The 23,139-nt window shown below is 39.7% G+C and overlaps 2 protein-coding genes across 3 annotated transcripts in view; one reads left to right on the forward strand and one right to left on the reverse strand.

The window, feature by feature from the left end:
- Positions 1-23,139, reverse strand: part of mRpL49 (mitochondrial ribosomal protein L49) — a 24,837-nt gene continuing 1,698 nt past the window's right edge. The window contains exons 1-5 of one of the 2 annotated variants that reach the window (XM_071679771.1): positions 16,056-16,208; positions 15,446-15,757; positions 9,818-9,899; positions 4,261-4,384; positions 1-699 (exon numbers count right to left, since the gene is read on the reverse strand). In XM_071679771.1, the coding sequence (XP_071535872.1) occupies positions 510-699; positions 4,261-4,384; positions 9,818-9,899; positions 15,446-15,649 (600 nt within the window). In that variant the 5' untranslated portion in view covers positions 15,650-15,757; positions 16,056-16,208 and the 3' untranslated portion in view covers positions 1-509. Of the gene's footprint in view, positions 700-4,260; positions 4,385-9,817; positions 9,900-15,445; positions 15,758-16,055; positions 16,209-23,139 lie in introns of those variants that run through there. The other variant, XM_071679772.1, reaches the window with a different exon arrangement.
- The window catches only part of LOC139758402 (mediator of RNA polymerase II transcription subunit 29-like), a 12,156-nt gene continuing 5,431 nt past the window's right edge, over positions 16,415-23,139 (forward strand). The window contains exons 1-4 of the mRNA XM_071679770.1: positions 16,415-16,714; positions 17,607-17,803; positions 19,310-19,371; positions 20,367-20,451. Coding sequence (XP_071535871.1) covers positions 16,612-16,714; positions 17,607-17,803; positions 19,310-19,371; positions 20,367-20,451 — 447 coding nt within the window. The 5' untranslated portion in view covers positions 16,415-16,611. The remainder of the gene's footprint in view (positions 16,715-17,606; positions 17,804-19,309; positions 19,372-20,366; positions 20,452-23,139) is intronic.

Here is a 23,139-nt window from a genome sequence, read left to right on the forward strand (position 1 = left end):
TATCATATATACTTTTATTAACAAAACTTTCTAGAAATCCTATAAACAAAATACCTACCTTCTTACTTCATCTTTAAACGATGAGATAACTACAAGAGTAGTCTAGTGCACCCAATTAGGGATTAATCTCAACAAAAAGGATTTGTACTAAATACTTAATGGTCTACTATGGTTCATACAACACTATTCTTGACTAACTCTTCTTAATGCTGATTACAAAATGGCACCAATCTTAGGGTTAAGAATACGTTAAAAGTAAATCGGTACACTTCACCTCTTCACCTTGTGAATTCCCATCAATCAAATTTATATGAAATAAATAAATACTATAAGTGCTTACCATCAACACTACAGTTGAAGATTACTCAAAAGATTCTTAGCACTTGATGACTACTTTAATACCACAATGAACTACTTATGAATGAGACAACCATTACCATAACTTCTGTAGTTCAGTTGGAGAAAATGAGTCTTAAATCATCACATCCCATATGACATTAACTGAACTTCTAAAATCCTTTCTCTAAGAGGAATTCTTTCACTTCAGCCACGAAATTTCCTTTGATCTGTATCACTTGATGAGGCTCATGAACACGTACAATAATGTACTTCTTAGGGATGCGCTGCTGTAAGTAGTCTTGCAATTCTTCACCCAAAGCAAAAATATCGCCTTCAACATGTTTCACCGACGTTATAAATCTATAAAATAAAAGAAAGAAAAATTAAACCCTAGGGTAGAGTTCTGACAAGCTGTTACAAAAAGGTATCTAAGGTGTCTAAAATCTATTTAATCAGAGGCTATTCATGCAAATAAGTCCTGAATTACAATAATAAAATCAATGGTATATAAAAAAAAAAATGCATTTACCTCAAATCTATCCCTGGGGATAGGGGAGAAAGAATACTTCCCACGCATTCCTCACATGTCGTAGAAGGCGACTAAAGGGGACGGGAGCGGGGGGCTAGAAACCCTCCCCTCCTTATATTTTAGGTTTCTAAAAGGGGAAACAGAAGGAGTCACGCGGGGAGTGCTCATCCTCCTCGAGGGCTCAGACTGGGGTGTCTAAACATGTGTGGATGTAACCAAAATGAGAAAAAAGGAGGTAAGGGGAGTGGGGGAGGAATGGGATGCATTTAGGGAAGTAGTGATGGCTTGTGCAAAAGATGCTTGTGGCATGCGAAGTGTGGGAGGTGGGCAGATTAGAAAGGGTAGTGAGTGGTGGGATGAAGAAGTAAGATTAATAGTGAAAGAGAAGAGAGAGGCATTTGGATGATTTTTGCAGGGAAATAATGCAAATGAGTGGGAGATGTATAAAAGAAAGAGGCAGGAGGTCAAGAGAAAGGTACAAGAGGTGAAAAAGAGGGCAAATGAGAGTTGGGGTAAGAGAGTATCATTAAATTTCAGGGAGAATAAAAAGATGTTTTGGAAGGAGGTAAATAAAGTGCGTAAGACAAGGGAACAAATGGGAACTTCAGTGAAGGGGGCTAATGAGGAGGTGATGACAAGTAGTGGTGATCTGAGAAGGAAGTGGAGTGAGTATTTTGAAGGTTTGTTGAATGTGTTTGATGATAGAGTGGCAGATATAGGGTGTTTAGGTCGAGGTGGTGTGCAAAGTGAGAGGGTTAGGGGGAATGATTTAGTAAACAGAGAAGAGGTAGTAAAAGCTTTGTGGAAGATGAAAGCCGGCAAGGCAGCAGGTTTGGATGGTATTGCAGTGGAATTTATTAAAAAAGCGGGTGACTGTATTGTTGACTGGTGAGGTGCCTGAGGATTGGATGGAATGCTTGCATAGTGCCATTGTACAAAGGCAAAGGGGACAAAGGTGAGTGCTCAAATTACAGAGGTATAAGTTTGTTGAGTACTCCTGGGAAATTATATGGGAGGGTATTGATTGAGAAGGTGAAGGCATGTACAGAGTATCAGATTGAGGAAGAGCAGTGTGGTTTCAGAAGTGGTAGAGGATGTGTGGATCAGGTGTTTGCTTTGAAGAATGTATGTGAGAAATACTTAGAAAAGCAAATGGATTTGTATGTAGCATTTATGGATCTGGAGAAGGCATATGATAGAGTTGATAGAGATGCTCTGTGGAAGGTATTAAGAATATATGGTGTGGGAGGCAAGTTGTTAGAAGCAGTGAAAAGTTTTTATTGAGGATGTACGGGATGTGTATGTGTAGGAAGAGAGGAAAGTGATTGGTTCTCAGTGAATGTAGGTTTGCGGCAGGGATGTGTGATGTCTCCATGGTTGTTTAATTTGTTTATGGATGGCATTGTTAGGGAGGTGAATGCAAGAGTTTTGGGAAGAGGGACAAGTATGTAATCTGTTGTGGATGAGAGAGCTTGGGAAGTGAGTCAGTTGTTATTCGCTGATGATACAGCGCTGGTGGCTGATTCATGTGAGGAACTGCAGAAGCTGGTGACTGAGTTTGGTAAAGTGTGTGAAAGAAGAAAGCTGAGAGTAAATGTGAATAAGAGCAAGGTTATTAGGGACAGTAGGGTTGAGGGTCAAGTCAATTGGGAGGTAAGTTTGAATGAAGAAAAACTGGAGGAAGTGAAGTGTTTTAGATATCTGGGAGTGGATTTGGCAGTGGATGGAACCATGGAAGCGGAAGTGAATCATAGGGTGGGGGAGGGGGCGAAAATTCTGGGAGCCTTGAAGAATGTGTGGAAGTTGAGAACATTATCTCGGAAAGCAAAAATGGGTATGTTTGAAGGCATAGTGGTTCCAACAATGTTGTATGGTTGCGAGGCGTAGGCTATGGATAGAGTTGTGCGAAGGAGGGTGGATGTGCTGGAAATGAGATGTTTGAGGACAATACGTGGTGTGAGGTGGTTTGATCGAGTAAGTAATAATAGGGTAAGAGAGATGTGTGGTAATAAAAAGAGTGTGGTTGAGAGAGCAGAAGAGGGTGTTTTGAAATGGTTTGGTCACATGGAGAGAATGTATGAGGAAAGATTGACCAAGAGGATTTATGTGTCAGAAGTGAAGGGAACGAGGAGAAGAGGGAGACCAAATTGGAGGTGGAAAGATGGAGTGAAAAAGATTTTGAGTGATCGGGGCCTGAACATGCAGGAGGGTGAAAGGAGTGCAAGGAATAGAGTGAATTCGAACGATGGGGTATAACGGGGTCAACGTGCTGTCAATGGATTGAACCAGGGCATGTGAAGCGTCTGGGGTAAACCATGGAAAGTTCTGTGGGGCCTGGATGTGGAAAGGGAGCTGTGGTTTCAGTGCATTATTACATGACAGCTAGAGGCTGAGTGTGAACGAATGGGGTCTTTTTTAGCGCTACCTCGCACACATGAGGGGGGAGGGAGTTGTTATTTCAAGTGTGGTGAGGTGGCGATGGGAATGAATAAAGGCAGACAGTATGAATTATGTACATGTGTATATATGTATATGTCTGTGTGTGTGGATATATATGTATACGTTGAGATGTATAGGTATGCATATTTGTGTGTGTGGACGTGTATGTATATACATGTGTATGTGGGTGGGTTGGGCCATTCTTTCATCTGTTTCCTTGCGCTACCTCGCTAACATGGGAGAACAGCTACAAAGCAAAATATATAAAAACATATGAATACTATTCGCCATTTCCCGCATCAGTGAGGTAGCACTAAGAACAGAGGACTGAGCCCCTGAGGGAACATCCTCACCTGGACCCCTCCTCTGTTCCTTCTTTAAGAAAACTAAAAACGAGAAGGTAGGATTTCCAATCCCCTGCTCCCTTCCCTTTTAGTCACCTTCTACGACACACAGGGAATACATGGGAAGTATTCTTTCTCCCCTATCCCCAAGGAAAAATAATAATAATATATATATTTTTTTATTCTTTTCATGCTATTCGCCATTTCCCACCTCAGCGAGGTAGCGTTAAGAACAGAGGACTGAGCCTTTTAGGGAAGTCCTTATATAAATAGATTCTTCACAGGCCTGGAAATCCTAATCCAAAGCAAATATGAAATCTATATATGTCATCAATGTATTAAGACCCTCACTATATTCTCCTAAGAGCTAATATACTGTGCCACTTTTTTAAAAGTGTTTATCATCTATCATTCTAGAGTGCATTAGAATGACCTTTTCAAACATATTACTGCAGCTACTTATATCACATCAGAGAGAAAAATCATATGCTGTTCTAGAAAGTAGTTTAATCCCAAAACTCTTAACCAGCTACATAAATGGTCATGTGATTCTAATTCACTACAACATTTAGTTTTTTATTAGAGTAAATGTTTTATATGTCAACTTACCTTTGCAAAATTTGCACATGCTTCAAATACACAGGTATCATATGATTTGTAGATCTGGGGACAAAGTATGGGTAATCTCCTATTTTTGCAGATGGTGCAACCCAACCTGATGGCATCACTTCACCTGTATATAAGCAAAGAGATTTACTATCCTTCCTTGTCAAAATTATCAAGATTCTTAATTAGCCTTTTTAATCTAAATCACTGGACAATAAATATTCTTAATATCACAGAAAGCAAGTCTATTTTCATCTATTTTACTGCAGACTGACAACAATGATACATTTAATAAAGTTCAAAATATATACAAGTATAACTGCTTGTCTAAGTACTGATTAATGGTTTGATCATGAGTGTCATATGAGAGAATCAGCGGCTATCTTAAATATTTTAATTAGTGTTTTTCATATAAAAAAGGACTTCTACTCTTATTGAAAAAAAACCAGGAACTATGTTGTGATTCAGGTAGTGCTGCCTTTTCATACTGAGTTAATGTAACCACTGATGACCACATGACACTCCTGAGTAGCCAGAATAATATCTAACTCATAACTCATGTGAGAAATAGGAGGTACTATATTCCTAAAAATCATTTTTTTTTTTTTTTTTTTCATACTATTTGCCATTTCCCGCGTTAGCGAGGTAGCGTTAAGAACAGAGAACTGGGCCTTAGAGGGAATATCCTCATCTGACCCCCTTCTCTGTTCCTTCTTTTGGAAAATTAAAAAAAAAAACAAGAAAGGGGAGGATTTTCAGCCACCCGCTCCCTCCCCTTTTAGTCGCCTTCTACGACACGCAGGGAATACGTGGGAAGTATTCTTTCTCCCCTATCCCCAGGGATAAACCAGATATCAACATTAAAGTGATTAGTTTCTCCCATGGCACTAGTCAACTGGTATCGTTCATTTTCCTGTAATGTACAACTCTGATAGAAAAGAATGGAAGCTATCACAGTTAAAATAGACAATGCTTTTCCATTTACTGAAGCATACTGGGAGTTGGGAAGAATGTTATGTTGCTTAGGGGAAATGTATAGGCTAAACTCATGAGTAAACCATATTAATATAAAGGAGCATACACACATATAGGATAATAACACCAAAGAAAAAACATCAACAACTCTCTTGAGAAATTACCCAGCAATCCCATCCACTGCTGATGCTGTCACACTTTCTTCCATGCAAAACATTCACTACCTCCTCTCTTTTTACCAACACTCTCCATCACTAATTAAAAAAAAATCAGCACTCACACCCTTCACCTTCAACTGTTCTATTTTGTTCTCCCAAACACTTGTAAACAAACAAAAAAATAATATGAGAAGTGTTAAAGCTTGTGGCACATGGAAAACCACCCCATCTTCATTCATCTGAGGATTTACAACTGATAGTTGTTCTAAATGCCAGTAACCTTCTTAACCCTTATGAACGATACAGTGAAACCAGAAAGTGATTGAAATGAGAAGCAAATACAATCACTTTCCCTTTCCAATAAGTTTCAGGAACAGCAGAAAATGATAAACTGAACACCATTCCTTGCATCCATGAAGAGAAATCTGCTATAGCAACTGGATAGGGAAAAGAAGACAAACAAGAGTACTGGAACACCTGGCTTACAATCAGTTTATAAATAAAAAAATGAAGCAAATTCATTGACATGGGACTCCACAGAGAAGTGGGCAGAGTGAGATGTTATGTGAATATCTTCACTGGTTTGATATCAAAGTAAAAGCAATGGTAAAGAAGGCATATTTACTGCCACAATAATGTTTTGTTTGGTTAAGTTTGGCCATCGCATTTTTATATCAATCTAATATCCCTGGGGATAGGGGTGAAAGAATACTTCCCAAGCATTCCTCATGTGTCGTAGAAGGCGACTAAAGGGGACGGGAGTGGAAGGCTAGAAACCCTTCTCTCCTGGTATTTTAACTTTCTAAACGGGGAAACAGAAGAAGGAGTCATGCGGGTAATGCTCATCTTCCTCAAAGGCTCAGATTGGGGTGTCTAAATGTGTGTGGATGTAACCAAGATGAGAAAAAAGGAGGGATAGGTAGTATGTTTGAGGAAAGGAACCTGGATGTTTTGGCTCTGAGTGAAACAAAGTTCAAGGGTAAAGGGGAAGAGTGGTTTGGGAATGTCTTGGGAGTAAAGTCAGGGGTTAGTGAGAGGACAAGAGCAAGGGAAGGAGTAGCACTACTCCTGAAACAGGAGTGGTGGGAGTATGTGATAGTGTAAGAATGTAAACTCTAGATTGATATGGGTAAAACTGAAAGTGGATGGAGAGAAATGGGTGATTATTGGTGCATATGCACCTGGGCATGAGAAGAAAGATGATGAGAGGCAAGTGTTTTGGGAGCAGCTGAGTGAGTGTGTTAGTAGTTTTGATGCACGAGACCGGGTTATAGTGATGGGAGATTTGAATGCAAAGAAGAGTAATGTGGCAGTTGAGGGAATAATTGGTGTACATGGGGTGTTCAGTGTTGTAAATGGAAATGGTTAAGAGCTTGTAGATTTATGTGCTGAAAACGGACTGGTGATTGGGAATACCTGGTTTAAAAAGAGAGATATACATAAGGATACGTATGTAAGTAGGAGAGATGGCCAGAGAGCATTATTGGATTACATGTTAATTGACAGGCACACAAAAGAGAGACTTTTGGATGTTAATGTGCTGAGAGGTGCAACTGGAGGGATGTCTGATCATTATCTTAAGGGGGCAAAGGTGAAGATTTGTAGAGGTTTTCAGAAAAGAAGAGAGAATGTTATGGTGAAGAGAGTGGTGAGAATAAGTGAGCTTGGAAAGGAGACATGTGTGAGGAAGTACCAGGAGAGACGGAGTACAGAATGGAAAAAGGTGAGAACAAAGGACATAAGGAGAGTGGGGGAGGAATGGGAGGTATTTAGGGAAGCAGTGATGGCTTGTGCAAAAGATGCTTGTGGCATGAGAAGTGTGGGAGGTGGGCAGATTAGAAAGGGTAGTGAGTGGTGGGATTAAGAAGTAAGATTATTAGTGAAAATTAAGAGAGAGGTATTTGGACAATTTTTGCAGGGAAATAATGCAAATGAGTGGGAGATGTATAAAAGAAAGAGGCAGGAGGTCAAGAGAAAGGTACAAGAGGCAAAAAAGAGGGCAAATGAGAGTTGGAGTGAGAGAGTATCATTAAATTTTAGGGAGAATAAAAAGATGTTTTAGAAGGAGGTAAATGAAGTGCGTAAAACAAGGGAACAAATGGGAACATCAGTGAAGGGGGCTAATGGGGAGGTGATAACAAGTAGTGGTGATGTGAGGAGATGGAGTGAGTATTTTGAAGGTTTGTTGAATGTGTTTGATGATAGAGTGGCAGATATAGGGTGTTTTGGTCGAGGTGGTGTGCAAAGTGAAAGGGTTAGGGAGAATGATTTGGTAAACAGAGAAGAGGTAGTAAAAGCTTTGTGGAAGATGAAAGCCGGCAAGGCAGCGGGTTTGGATAGTATTGCAGTGGAATATTTAAAAAGGGGGTGACCACTGTTGACTGGTTGTTAAGGTTATCTAATGTATGTATGACTCATGGTGAGGTGCCTGAGGATTGGCAGAATGCTTGCATAGTGCCATTGTGCAAAAGCAAAGGGGATAAGAGTGAGTGCTCAAATTATGGAGGTATAAGTTTGTTGAGTATTCCTGGGAAATTATATGGGAAGGTAGTGATTGAGAGTGTGAAGGCATGTACAGAGCATCAGATTGGGGAAGAGCAGTGTGGTTTCAGAGGTGGTAAAGGGTGTGTGGATCAGGTGTTAGCTTTGAAGAATGTATGTGAGAAATACTTAGAAAAGCAAATGGATTTGTATGTAGCATTTATGGATCTGGAGAAGGCATATGATAGAAATGATAGAGATGCTCTGTGGAAGGTATTAAGAATATATGGTGTGGGAGGTAAGTTGTTAAAAGCAGTGAAAAGTTTTTATCGAGGATGTAAGGCATGTGTACATGTAGGAAGAGAGGAAAGTGATTGGTTCTCAGTGAATGTTGGTTTACGGCAGGGGTGCGTGATGTCTCCATGGATGGGGTTGTTAGGGAGGTGAATGTAAGAGTTTTGGAAAGAGGGGCAAGTATGCAGTCTGTTGTGGATGAGAGAGCTTGGGAAGTCAGTCAGTTGTTGTCTGCTGATGATGCAGCACTTTTGGCTGATTCGGGTGAAAACTGCAGAAACTGGTGACTGAGTTTGGTAAAATGTGTGAAAGAAGAAAGCTGAGAGCAAATGTGAATAAGAGCAAGGTTATTAGGTACAGTAGGGTTGAGGGACAAGTCAATTGGGAGGTAAGTTCGAATGGAGAAAAACTGGAGGAAGTGAAGTGGTTTAGATATCTGGGAGTGGATTTGGCAGAGGATGGAACCATGGAAGCGGAAGTCAATCACAGGGTGGGGGAGGGGGTGAAAGTTCTGGGAGCGTTGAAGATTGTGTGGAAGTCGAGAACATTATCTTGGAAAGCAAAAATGGGTATGTTTGAAGGAATGGTGGTTCCAACAATGTTATATGGTTGCGAGGCTTGGGCTAAAGATAGAGTTGTGCGAAGGAGGGTGGATGTGCTGGAAATGAGATGTTTGAGGACAATATGTGGTGTGAGGTGGTTTGATCGAGTAAGTGATGAAAGGGTAAGGGAGATGTGTGGTAATAAAAAGTGTGGTTGAGAGAGCAGAAGAGGGTGTTTTGCAATGGTTTGGTCACATGGGGAGAATGAGTGAGGAAAGATTGACAAAGAGGATATATGTATCAGAGGTGGAGGGAACGACGAAAAGTGGGAGAGCACATTGGAGGTGGAAAGATGGAGTGAAAAAGATTTTGAGTGATCAGGGTCTGAACATGCAGGAGGGTGAAAGGCATGCAAGGAATAGAGTAAATTGGAACGATGTGATGTACCAGGGTTGACGTGCTGTCAATGGATTGAACCAGGGCATGTGAAGTGTCTGGGGTAAACCATGGAAAGTTCTGTGGGGCCTGAATGTGGAAAGGGAGCTGTGGTTTCAGTGCATTATACATGACAGCTAGAGACTGAGTGTGAACGAATATGGCCTTTGTTGTCTTTTCCTAGCGCTACCTGACGCACATGCGGGGGGAGGGGGATATTTCATGTGTGGTGGGGTGGCGACGGGAATGAATAAGGGCAGACAGTATGAATTGTGTACATGTGTATATATGTATATGTCTGTGTGTGTATATATATGTATACGTTGAGATGTATAGGTATGTACACATGCGTGTGCAGACATGTATGTATGTATATGTGTATGTGAGTGGGTTGGGCCATTCTTTCGTCTGTTTCCTTGCGCTACCTCGCTAACGCGGGAGACAGCGACAAAGTATAATAAATAAATAATATCAAAAGTAGAAGAGTTTTAAAGCTGAGGGAAATTTTTGATAAAGTTAATGTAATGAGATCAGCACCTACCTAATCGATACCCAAAATTACAGTGATCTGTGGTACTATACACTTTATAGAGTCCCAAGCAATGGTTGGGCAAGACATTGGAGCTTCAGTACCTTCAGCTCACGTGTTAGGATAATAAAAAGTGCACTAAATACCTGGCATTGCACATGGTTTTGGTATGGCAGTTGGATGCATCAGACGCTCTACATATGACCATTCTGCAGTGGACACTTCCACCTGCCAAAATGAGGAGCAGTATCAAAATACAGTACTTACACATTAACATGTAACTCAATGGAATTGCTTTATGTAAACCCTAATCCACAACTTCATTAATAGAATATGAAGTAGTGTGGCTTGAACCAGAAAAATGCCATAAAAAGGTGTCTTCATGCAACTAAAAGCTGTCATTCTGAGAAAGCAACAGAGATTGGTGAAGGTGTATAAAAGCAGGGTTGGCATATGCGCAGCTATACTGATGTCCCTAATTTATGGCAAGGGTTATCTTCCTACAAAAAGCCCAGTATGAGCAAATTCAGGAAAAACTATAGTAAATCCACTGTAAAAGATGGTTTATATTTCACATTTTGGAGAGAGGGGCAAGTATGCAGTCTGTTGAGGATGAGAGGGCTTGGGGAGTGAGTCAGTTGTTGCAGGCTAATGAAACAGCACTGGTGGCTGATTTGGGTGAGAAACTGCAGAATTTGGTAACTGAGTTTCATAAAGTGTGTGAAAGAAGAAAGCTGAGAGTAAACATGAATAAAAGCAAGGTAATTAGGTTCAGTAGGATTGAGGGACAAGTTAACTGGGAGGTAAGTTTGAATGGAGAAAAATTGGAGGAAGTGAAGTGTTTTAGATATCTGGGAGTGGACTTAGCAGCGGGTGGAACTATGGAAGCGGAAGTGAGTCTCAGGGTGGGGGAGGGGGCGAAGCTTCTGGGAGCATTGAAGAATGTGTGGAAGGCGAGAACATTATCTCGGAGAGCAAAAATGGGTATGTTTGAGGGAACAGTTGTTCCAACAACGTTATATGGTTGCGAGGTATGGGCTGTAGATAGGATTATGCAGAGGAGGGTGGATGTGTTGGAAATTTAATGTTTGAGGACAAATATGTATCAGAGGTGGAGGGAACGAGGAGACGTGGGAGACCAAATTAGAGGTGGAAGGATGGAGTGAAAAAGATTTTGAGTAATCGGGGCCTGAACATAAGAGGAGGATGAAAGGCGTGTAAGGAATAGAGCGAATTGGAACGATGTGGTATACTGGGGTCGATGTGCTGTCAAGGGATTGAACTAGGGCATGTGAAGCGTCTGGGGTAAACCATGGAAAGTTCTGTGGGGCCTGAATGTGGAAAAGGGAGCTGTGGTTTTAGTGCATTAAACATGACAGCTTGAGACTAAGTGTGAATGAATGTGGCCTTTGTTGTCTTTTCCTAGCGCTACCTGACGCACATGCGGGGGGAGGGGGATATTTCATGTGTGGTGGGGTGGCGACGGGAATGAATAAGGGCAGACAGTATGAATTGTGTACATGTGTATATATATGTATATGTCTGTGTGTATATATATATGTATACGTTGAGATGTAAAGGTATGTACACAAGCGTGTGCAGACATGTATGTATGTATATGTGTATGTGAGTGGGTTGGGCCATTCTTTCGTCTGTTTCCTTGCGCTACCTCGCTAACGCGGGAGACAGCGACAAAGTATAATAAATAAATAATATCAAAAGTAGAAGAGTTTTAAAGCTGAGGGAAATTTTTGATAAAGTTAATGTAATGAGATCAGCAGCTACCTAATCGATACCCAAAATTACAGTGATCTGTGGTACTATACACTTTATAGAGTCCCAAGCAATGGTTGGGCAAGACATTGGAGCTTCAGTACCTTCAGCTCACGTGTTAGGATAATAAAAAGTGCACTAAATACCTGGCATTGCACATGGTTTTTGGTATGGCAGTTGGATGCATCAGACGCTCTACATATGACCATTCTGCAGTGGACACTTCCACCTGCCAAAATGAGGAGCAGTATCAAAATACAGTACTTACACATTAACATGTAACTCAATAGAATTGCTTTATGTAAACCCTAATCCACAACTTCATTAATAGAATATGAACTAGTGTGGCTTGAACCAGAAAAATGCCATAAAAAGGTGTCTTCATGCAACTTAAAGCTGTCATTCTGAGAAAGCAACAGAGATTGGTGAAGGTGTATAAAAGCAGGGTTGGCATATGCGCAGCTTTACTGATGTCCCTAATTTATGGCAAGGGTTATCTTCCTACAAAAAGCCCAGTATGAGCAAATTCAGGAAAAACTATAGTAAATCCACTGTAAAAGATGGTTTATATTTCACATTTTGGAGAGAGGGGCAAGTATGCAGTCTGTTGAGGATGAGAGGGCTTGGGGAGTGAGTCAGTTGTTATTCACTGATGGTACAGTGAAAAAGATTTTGTGTGATCGGGGCCTGAACATGCAGGAGGGTGAAAGGAGGGCAAGGAATAGAGTGAATTGGAACGATGTAGTATACCGGGGTTGATATGCTGTCAATGGACTGAACCAGAGTATGTGAAGCATCTGGGGTAAACCAAGGAAAGTTTTGTGGGGCCTGGATGTTGTAAGGGAGCTGTGGTTTTAGTGCATTAAACATGACAGCTTGAGACTAAGTGTGAATGAATGTGGCCTTTGTTGTCTCTTCCTAGCACTACCTCGTGCATGTGCGGGGGGAGGGGGTTGCCATTTCATGTGTGGCGGGGCCAGGAATGGATGAAGGCAGCATGAATATGTGCATGCATATATATGTCTATGTCTGTGTGTGTATGTATATGTACTCTGTGCATATATGGGAGTAAGTAACGTCAGGGTAAGAGAGATGTGTGGAAATAAAAAGAGCGTGGTTGAGAGAGCAGAAGAGGGTTGTTTTGAAATGGTTTGGGCACATGGAGAGAATGAGTGAGGAAAGATTGACCAAGAGGATATATGTGTCGGAGGTGGAGGGAACGAGGAGAAGAGGGAGACCAAATTGGAGGTGGAAAGATGGAGTGAAAAAGATTTTGTGTGATCGGGGCCTGAACATGCAGGAGGGTGAAAGGAGGGCAAGGAATAGAGTGAATTGGAGCGATGTGGTTATACCGGGGTTGACGTGCTGTCAGTGGATTGAATCAGGGCATGTGAAGCGTCTGGAGGGTAAACCATGGAAAGCTGTGTAGGTATGTATATTTGCGTGTGTGGACGTATGTATATACATGTGTATGGGGGTGGGTTGGGCCATTTCTTTCGTCTGTTTCCTTGCGCTACCTCACAAACGCGGGAGACAGCGACAAAGCAAAAAAAAAAAAAAAAAAAAAAATATATATATATATATATTTATTATATATATATATATAATATATATATATATATATCTATATATATATCTATATTATATATATTTATTTACTTTATTTTGCTTTGTCGCTGTCTCCCGCGTTGGCGAGGTGTAGCGCAAGGAAACAGACGAAGAAAGGCACAACCCACCCCCATACACAATGTACACACACTACACGTCCACACACGCAAATATACATACCTATACATCTCAATGTACACATATATATACACACACAGACACATACATACATACCCATGCACACAACTCACACTGTCTGCCTTTATTCATTCCCATCGCCACCTCGCCGCATATATATATATTTTTTTTTTTTCATACTATTCGCCATTTCCCGCATTAGCGAGGTAGCGTTAAGAACAGAGGACTGGGCCTTTGAGGGAATATCCTCATATGGCCCCCTTCTCTGTTCCTTCTTTTGGAAAATATATATATATGAGTGGATGGGCTAGTCTTTGTCTGTTTCCTGGGACTACAATGTTGATGTAGGAAAGAGAGATTATGTATAATAAATATAGAAAGAATGCAAGAGGAAAAGTTTACAAGGAAAGTGTATGTGAGAGGAAGGCTGCCTGTGAAATATTGAAATAAAGTGGAAGAGTACTGGAGGTATGTAAGGTTAAGTATATAGATACAGATAGATTACACTCAAATGGACTGCTATTTGCAAATTAAGGGTCTCGCAGATGGCCGACAACATACACCCACCTGATTCTTTATGATGATCTATCTTGATGTTTAATATTCTATTCTAACTATACCACTCACAACCATGATTCAGCACCGTGCAACTGCAAACGAATGAGAACAAACAGACATCTGGCCAAGCAGCCCTGCATGTCACTATCCAACCTCCCCACCAATAACCTATCTGATCCCCTTTGCCAGATCATTTAAATGTTAGTATATTTCAACAAACCATTTCAGATACATGAGAACATCAGGTGAAGTTCTGTTGATGTTTTACAAGCACTTTGCAACCCTTACATTAACCCAATACCATCTTTTTTATACAAACCCTCCACAATCACCTACCTAATAATGTTCAATATAATACAATTCTGTAAATCACAGACCACAATTGCTACTATATAGAGCATTACAGAACATAATCACTCAGCATCAAAAGCAACTTTCGATACCAAAATAAACTAAACATTTCCCAATACATTTAGAAATATCATATATATTTACAAGTTTCAGTTAAGTTTCACATCAAAATTGGCTTTGGAAAATAGCTATTTATGTTTTTGATGTTTTGTATGTCTTATTGTGATTAGAGAAATACTTGCAGCGCATGATCTAAAGCATCATATTTCAATGAATATTAGATAAAATGATAAGGGTAAATAAAAGGTTAATTAATGGAAATGTTAATACTGCCATTATAAAACATTAACAAACTCCCCTACGCCAAAATGACAGAATTACACCAGCTTTATCTGCTGCTTGGAGGCACGGTGTCAACTATTCATTTAAATCTGGCACCATGATGTCAATACATTTTCATGGCGTGATCGGTATATTTCGATATGAATACTGTATACTAAAATATATCTTTACTAGGGAACTAAGGTGAGGTTTTCATGGGTTTTGTTGAGTTTTTATAAGTGCATTAATTGATTTCTTTCTAATCCCTACTTTCCCGAAAAACTATCGTAGTTTTTTATCAGCATCATTCAATGAAGTATAATGCTGCAAGTCAAACTGTGCAGGTATTTCTGAAATCATACTAAAGAATATAAAGCATATAAAACATAATCAGCCATACCCCATAGCCCTTTCTCATATGAAGCTAAACTGATAAATTACAATACGAAAACCTCAACCACTGGGTGAAATACATGGTAAATATATTCCTACAGTATATTCAACCTTTGCTAGGGATTAAATGGACGTTCAGTCTCTTGCCTGCTTGGTGACATTTGCAAGTAGTTGCGCAATGCTCAATCATGGGTATGACCATCAAGTTTTGATCACCACTACTAACTTAGTCAAACTCAAGTTTCATAACTGGTGATTTATCCTAAAAATAGTACACTCTAAAAAATAAAATCAGCTTTGGATATTCCGTTAATGAACAAAATACATAAGATGGAGACTGCACTGGAGTATCTTGTATCAATCAACGTCATCAAACATTCAACAGGGAAATGCTGGGGGTTGACGTACAAGCAGGTGAAAGAAACACCCATCAGAAATCATAAGAACCTATTGAAATCTCACCTAAGCGGCGGAGATTTATTACAGTTGTTTTGATCATGAATTCCTTAAGTTTGTTAAGGTTTCATTAGCAAGCCATTATGAGGGGGGGGGGGGGGGATGGATGAACACACTCAGGTAAAACTCCAGCTTATGGGGGGGAAAGAGGGGGTAATAAATCTTTTAAAACTTACCTGTTCACGCGTTTCGGGAATGGTATGTCGACCCCGGGGTAATCCTTGGATTCCATGGGGGACAACCCCAGTGGTGTGGAGAATCCTGGGCCCAGGCACCGAGGCTCTACCACTTCCAAGGTTCGTGTCTCGTAATAGTGTTCCTAACCCTAGACGGGTCCGGCCCACGTACCGAAGAGATGTCAAGCACCGATTAAATGCCATTTTTTTCCCACCTCGATCTCAAAATTATGGCAGGTCGATCATATCGATGAGAAGGAAATCTGCAATCTTACACTAGACCCGTTCACCTGTGGCTGGGCCGACGTCAAGCTGGCGGTAAAAACATCGTCTTACAGATACTCACAATTATCAATTGAAACTCCCTAGATTTCATAATATCGTTATTTTTTTTCGTAAAAAAATATCTATTTTCATACCGTGTGATGGTGAATTAGGAGCTACATATTTACATGGGTATGCTAAAATGGTTTGAACATATAGAAAGAATGAGTGACCCACGTTAGAGACGTGTGTGTATATATATATATATATATATATATATATATATATATATATATATATATATATATATATATAGATAGATAGATATAGATAGATAGATAGATACCTTGGTTTGTATACCGTAGTAACAGCCTATCTAGATAAAATGCGCTGGCTGGTAGTATGCCGGCTGATTATGCGCTGACAGAGTCTGCTCTGGTTAGGTACCCTTGCAAATGTGCGCTAGCAAACTTATGAGCGAGGCCTATTTACGTAGTCTGGTATATGAATATGCTGGCTGATTATGTGCATCCTAAATATACTCTGGATAAGTTTATATTAACTATGAGTCTGTTAGTCTAATTCCCATGGGTTAAATGTGTACTTATTCTATGTTCATTGCCGGAGTGTTAGCAGTATGAGTGAGCGCTGCACGAGTATACGTTGATAAAATCTACGCCAGCAAAATGATCGCTGGCCCAGTGTTAGCTGCCTTCAAAACAACGCAGGTTTGAGCTGCCGTGAATCCTTGTTATCACTGACACATTTGCGTGCTCATCCTAAAGACCTAAGCTGTCTCTTCAACGTTTTTCGGGAGCTCCTGGCAAACCAGGTATAGACAGTTGTGGTCTTGGCCGGTCTATCGGTATAGTAATATTGATTTGAATTTTATCGCAAGAAAAATGAATTCTCAAATGATGAACACTCAGATGTCTCAGGCACAGGCTCAGCAGCAGCAGCAAGCTTTAATGCAGCAAAGTCAACATGGTGGGATGCCTGGCATGGGTAAGAACTACGGTCGTGTCCTGATATTAGTTGAATTCATTAGTAACAAATATATAGAGCAATATGAAACGTTTTTCAAACCAAATATGAAAAGTTTGTTTATCAACCCATTGGCCGATTGTGGTGACTATTTCTAAGCCAGTTAATAAAGCTATGTTTTATACAGTGTGTTGTGATTACAGAAATACCCGTGGAGCATGATTTGGTGCCATAATTTTTATAGAATGATATTTGGTAATGTCCCACATTTTCTAGCTCATAGCCCTCCCTACAGTCATTATGAATTATGCTTCAATTCATGCTCTTTCAGCATTAATTACTTTATTCATGTAAGAAGAGATCATTGATGTGTGTATCTTCCAGAACCATAAGTTATTTCTATATACAGAACCTGAGAGATGCAACTATCAGTTTTACAAACATGTATTTTCTACCAAAACTGATTAAATTAATCAGACACATTTCTCATGACAGTAGGTAAGAGTGGAGCTCCAAGACATGTGACACCTACTTATTAATACCAGGTACAAGATTGTTTGTGGAATGCATTCCTCATGACAAGGGGTAAGAGTGGCAGTTCTAAGACATGTGACAGCCACTTATTAGCAGGTACAAGATCGTGTGTGGAGCACCTCATATCCACACAGGATTTATCACACAACAAATACTCAGGCCTCAAAACCAGAGCATTGGTAGTTGTTACTAGACAGCTGCAAACAGAATTATATGATCAAGGAAATTCAGATTCCATTTTGCTTTGATGTTAACTCTCATTGAAGGTCACTGGGTCAGATGTCTTGCACTTGCAAATCACCTCAGATGTATTCCCTGTGAAGGAAACGTTTATGATCTATCAAGCAATTGATTGATTGATTTTGCATACCATCATCAGGGTCACAACAGAACCTTCAACAGAGTCAGCAGGCTCAGGATCAGCAGCAACAACAGCAGCAGCAACAGCAACAACAACAACAACAGCAATCACAGCAGCAGCAGCAGCAACATCAGTCCAGTCAACAGCAAGAATATAAGTTGGATAGCATAAGCCGCGTTAAAAACCATTATGGACAGGTGAAAGAAGCCCTCATGGTGAGTGACATGTAGGCTACTTGCAAAATGCAAATGATGGAATTTTGAAAACTAAGGTGCTCTGATTTTACTTGTCAGTGTTTTCTCTTTCAGGGAGTATTTTGTGACTCCCAGCTTAAATTCCTTTCCTCTCTGTCTTTACCAGTGACCACAAAAAGAGATGTCAATTCAAAATTGTTTTAAGGATGCACCTAAGCTCACCATTTGAAATATATTGGAGTACAGTAAAAAGAAAAAAAAAAAGTTAATGTATTAGAAAAAGAAACCTAATCACACATTGAAAGGAAACATGCACAGCATAAAAGCAGAAAGAACTGTTCAGGACTTGGCCACACATGGACTTTACTGGGTTTGTAGTGGACCATCTAAACAAGAATGGTACATGGGAAAGCTGCTTTAACAAACATATAGATTCCAGCATTCCTTCCCATACTGTGCTACTCCCAAGCTACTGGCCTCCAAATCATGTATGCTTATGCTGCAGGGACTACAAAATAGGACAATAAGATTTGTCACTACACTAATAAAATAGGACCAAAACACTCAAAATATTGAAGAACATATATAATACAACTTTGCTTAAAACTAATCATCACACTTTTAAGGGATGAGCATGAAACATTTCTTTGAATAGATTAAACACTACCTTCTATACTAATTCAGAGTATCGCTTCAACACAAACCCTTGGTATGCAAAGTGGTATGTAAACAAGGTAGTGTACCCAAAATACACTGGGATCTAGCAGGCTACTCTCACATTTAAGTAAGCTCAACCATATGTTTGCATTAATATTCTTAAACTATTTTGTTTCCACACTACCTCTCTTCAGCCTCTTTTCCCAGTTGTCCACACACACAAAAAAATTTTAACTGCTTTACTCTTACCTAGCACATGGCAAAATAACTATTGTTAAAGCAAATCCAAACATTCGGATCATGCACGCAAACACTCTCCCACTCAAATGTTGCATTCACATTTCCCATGAATCTCTCAAGCCTCTGCTTCCCAGCTCACCAAGATATATATTTTTTCAAAATTCTTCCTCATCCCAATTTCAGTTTGCCTTTGTATGAGCATGTGTATCCAAGCATTGGTTAAGTACTTATCATCTTTGAACCTTCTTCCCTTCAACTTCCTTGTCTTTCTTTTCTTTCTTCTTCATCCACCATTTCTTCAAATCCTGGAATTATTCTAACCTTTTTTTCCCTGTCCCTTTTTTGTGTGTGTTTGTTGCCTTTATTGTACTCCTCTAAAAAGATGACACTGTGTTTATGAAACTTTTCAAAATGGTGATATTTTGAACAGCTATTGTCATTTATTGGTAGCTTTATTGTAACACTTGTAATTTCATGCTGCTGAACATATACCATTGTAACACTTGTAATTTCATGCTGCTGAACATATACCACAATGTTAGGAATAAAGTGAAAACAGTATTTGTAATTTTACAGCTGAAAATTGGCTATTCATATGGCAAGGGATGCTAATACATTTTTGGTCCACAGGAGGCCCTTGGGTGTGCTGCCAATAACTTGGGAAGCAACAACCAAGTCGACTTAGGCAGCAGGTACTTTTCATATCTGAATTTGCATAAACACCTCGCTTGTGCAGGAAAGGGCAAACTTATTTGAAAAGAAAATGTCATGACAATCAAAAGGTGTTGTTTTGTATTTACAGAGGTTCCTTACTTTATGAATTACACAGTCAGCATCTGTTTATGTTCCTTCAGTTTTGTTTTTCTTATTCTGAGGATAACATGCAAAGTTTCTTCCTTACATCACATAATGCTGTACTACCTACCCATTATATTAATTCATTTTTTTGAAATGATGACAGTTCATTAATGTAGATGCACTTAGTGGATCAACCACTCAGCCTGCAGCTATGGCCTATCATCTGCCAATTTGTATCATACAGAGCTTTTATTGAGCCAACTCTTCTCTCCAAACAGTTATTCAGCTCACAAGGTCTGGTACAGCAGCTGATTGAGCTTCTTATGTTAATTTTTTCCTTCACATGTTTTTCAAGGATTCAAACACTCAGTGCATAAGCATAAAACCACACCAGCAGTACCCATAAGGTTTTGGATCTGAAGAATAAGCTGGTGTTAATTCTGCATTACATTTTATATGGAGGGCTGATGACTGTATATGAAGTCAGTGATTTTATAAAATTTGAATCCAGTAATGTATTAATGCCTTTTCTGCTATTCTTTCCAGTTGTTATCCTTAACATAATATTTTTAGTGTCCTCAATGCACAGAAAAATTATAGCATCAGCTGATGAATCATTCACTTCTTTTTCTACTTTTCTCTCTATCATTTGTTAGCCATTCCTTGTTTTTAAACACTTATTGATTCATTGATGATTAACAGCTTAAAGCTTTATGTCATATACCCTATAACCAAGGCAGCAACGTTTACTATGGAAGGTAGTAGTTTATGCCCCACTTAGTATACAGTAAAATCTGTGTAGATCAGATTCACTGTTTCACCCCTAAAGAACTCAATCCAGAAATTATTTTTGTGTAACATGGCATATTACTGTAAATATCTTCAACAGAAATGCTGGAGAAGCACAGCATGCAAAATTTGAAGAAAGCATTGAAAAGTTCTACACGCTCTGTGATCAAATGGAATTGAACTTGGTGAGTATATTACCTTGAATTAGAGCATTATAACTCAGTGTCTCAACTGCAGACAGAGCCCTTTGAGTACATGAGGGAGCATTTCCTTGATTGGGAGTTTAAAACCTTGTTTGATCCCAAAAATTAAGTGTAACCATGAGGCTTCACCTTCATCATAAACTTATATTTCAAGCTGGCAGGCTGTCCGAAAAGCACTTTTCTCTATGAACACAAGCAAACTTTATGGTCTGATGGTATCCATCACTGTGTTCCAAGAGTGTCTCTGAAGTTGCACCTGTGCTTGCTCATCTCATCCATTTTTGTTTAAAAACCACAATTTTTCCTTCTAAGAAGCATGCTTTGGTACACCCCAAGAAACGTGACCATTCTAACCGCTCAAACTATTGTCCTGTTGCTTTCCATCTACCATTTCCAAAGTATCTGAATCCCTTAACTCCCATGTAAGATACTTTGAATTTCATGCCTTCTCTCAGATCACTTGCGAGATCCATGGATTATATTTTCTAATCAATGTTTGGTCATCACTCCAGAAACATTTTGGGGAATCCTTTGTAGTTGCCCTTGATATATCCAATCGAAGTTATTGACAGGGTTTGGCATTGGGGTCTCATCTTTAAGATCCCTTCTTTTGGCTTTCATCCCTCATATTTAGCTTCCTCTTTGGCAGATCTGTTTTTGTGGTTGTGATGGATCAACCTCTCCCCCTTACTTGCATCAACAGTGGTGTCTCTCAAGGATCTGTCCTGTCCCCTACACTTTTACTCCTTTTTTTTCAATAATTTCCATTCTTCCACAAATCGCTAAGTGCACTCATGCTGACAACTCAAACCTGCGTTCCTCCACATCCTTCAATTCCACTCTTTCTCTTCATCACATAATCTGCATCCTGTCTCAACACAACTTCCTTAAATAAAGGATTTCTTAGTGAAGCAGATGAAATCTGGTTGTTTTAGTGCCTCCAAGACCCAGTTTCTCTCTTTCTATCGAAAATCCCTTGCAACTTTCCTCTTTCCCTTGATGGTTATTCCACTTCACGACTAATAACATTTTCAGCATTTCAGCTGAGGCCTGACCTTGATATGGCTTCTTTGTTTGGAATTAATGAACATAGTCACATACCTATATCTGTGACATTACTGTTCAGGGAGGAGGTGACACTAACCCTCTAGCAACCATCATTATATCACTTGCTCACACCTCTGCAGTGCAATCTGGTTGTCTGTAACTTAACTCAGCTTGTGGTGTCTTCACTTTCATTTCAGGCCTTCTGTTTTCAGAAATGATTATGTTCTCTTTGGAGCAGATGCACTGTTAACTTGAATAAATGCTGTATGAACTGAGTTAAATGTGGCCACAGGTTTCCAAATCAACACCCAGAAGACTGAAATCATTTTGCAGCATTTCATGTAATTTTTGTCACACCGTCTAAAATATTGCAGCATTTTACGACCTTGGCAGAGTCGTTTCACCAAACTGCATTTTATGACCTTGGCAGAGTCGTTTCACCAAACTGCACTCATAATCTTGCTTCTGCCTTCAGACACCTTCACTTGTGGGTGTTTCTGGACAAGAACCTCAAGACTGTTGCTAAGGCTGTTATGAACCATGCAGTGTGTGTTTCTACATTATATGGTTCCGAGACTTGAACTCCATATAGATGCCCATAAAGATTCTGGAGGCCTTCCACATCAGGTGCTTGCAACAAGTACTCAGACTATCACTGGAGGACTGTTTGACCAACAGCGAAATACTCTGCAACACCCAAAGCACCACAAATGAGCCAGTCTTAACATGGTAGCAACTCCACTGGCTCAGACATGTAACTTTTAAGACTGAATACTGCCTGTCTAATCAAATCTTATATGGCCCACTCCATGATGGCAAATGGTTTACCAGGTCAGCAAAAAAAGGTTCATAAATCACTCAGAAGACTTGCTGGAATGTGATCTGCAGCCTTGGAAAGGGACCTGCACTAAAGGCATTCAACACCTCCAATATATTACGAGAAAGACTTAGAGACACAAGATAACACCATCACACCAGCTAGAAGTCCTCCTCTGATAAAACCAATTTAAGGGGTGCTTTAGATCATTTTGGGAAATAGATAGAAAGCAACTTCTGCTTTCCCTGTTGGTCCCCAATATAGGTTTGTTTAAGAGCATGATACCAAGATCTTGGATGAATCAACCCTCAGTAAAACTTGGATTAGCTGTTTTGGAAAGCAGCTACTGAGTAAGTTACTGCATGGGTATTTGTTCCTGCAAGGAAGCATCTTTTAAGAAGAGGTGAATCATTATGGATACACCACTCTTGTATGGGTAGAACAGCACTTTTACCCATACCAAGCAATTACCCTCTCACGCTCAAAGGGCTATGCCTAGGTTATGTTTTTCATCGTACAAAACTTAGTTCTTGTGAGAAAAGGAAAGATTTTGTCATTTAACACAGGATAAAGTGGTTATATTGCTCATCTTTTTCTTCAACAGGATTAATTTATAAAATTATTTAACTGTTAGATTAGTTGAAAGCAACACCACTGATACGTTTTAGAACAGACTTTGAAAATACTTCACAGCTGAAAGCAATGCCACAGATACATTTTAGAATACACTTGGAAAAGACTCATTTCACTATAACATTACTTGCACTTCTGTCATTACATATGTTTACTGTAGGTGCATGTTTAAA

The sequence above is a fragment of the Panulirus ornatus genome, chromosome 30 (genome assembly GCF_036320965.1).
Source record: "Panulirus ornatus isolate Po-2019 chromosome 30, ASM3632096v1, whole genome shotgun sequence".
Lineage (NCBI taxonomy): Eukaryota > Metazoa > Arthropoda > Malacostraca > Decapoda > Palinuridae > Panulirus > Panulirus ornatus.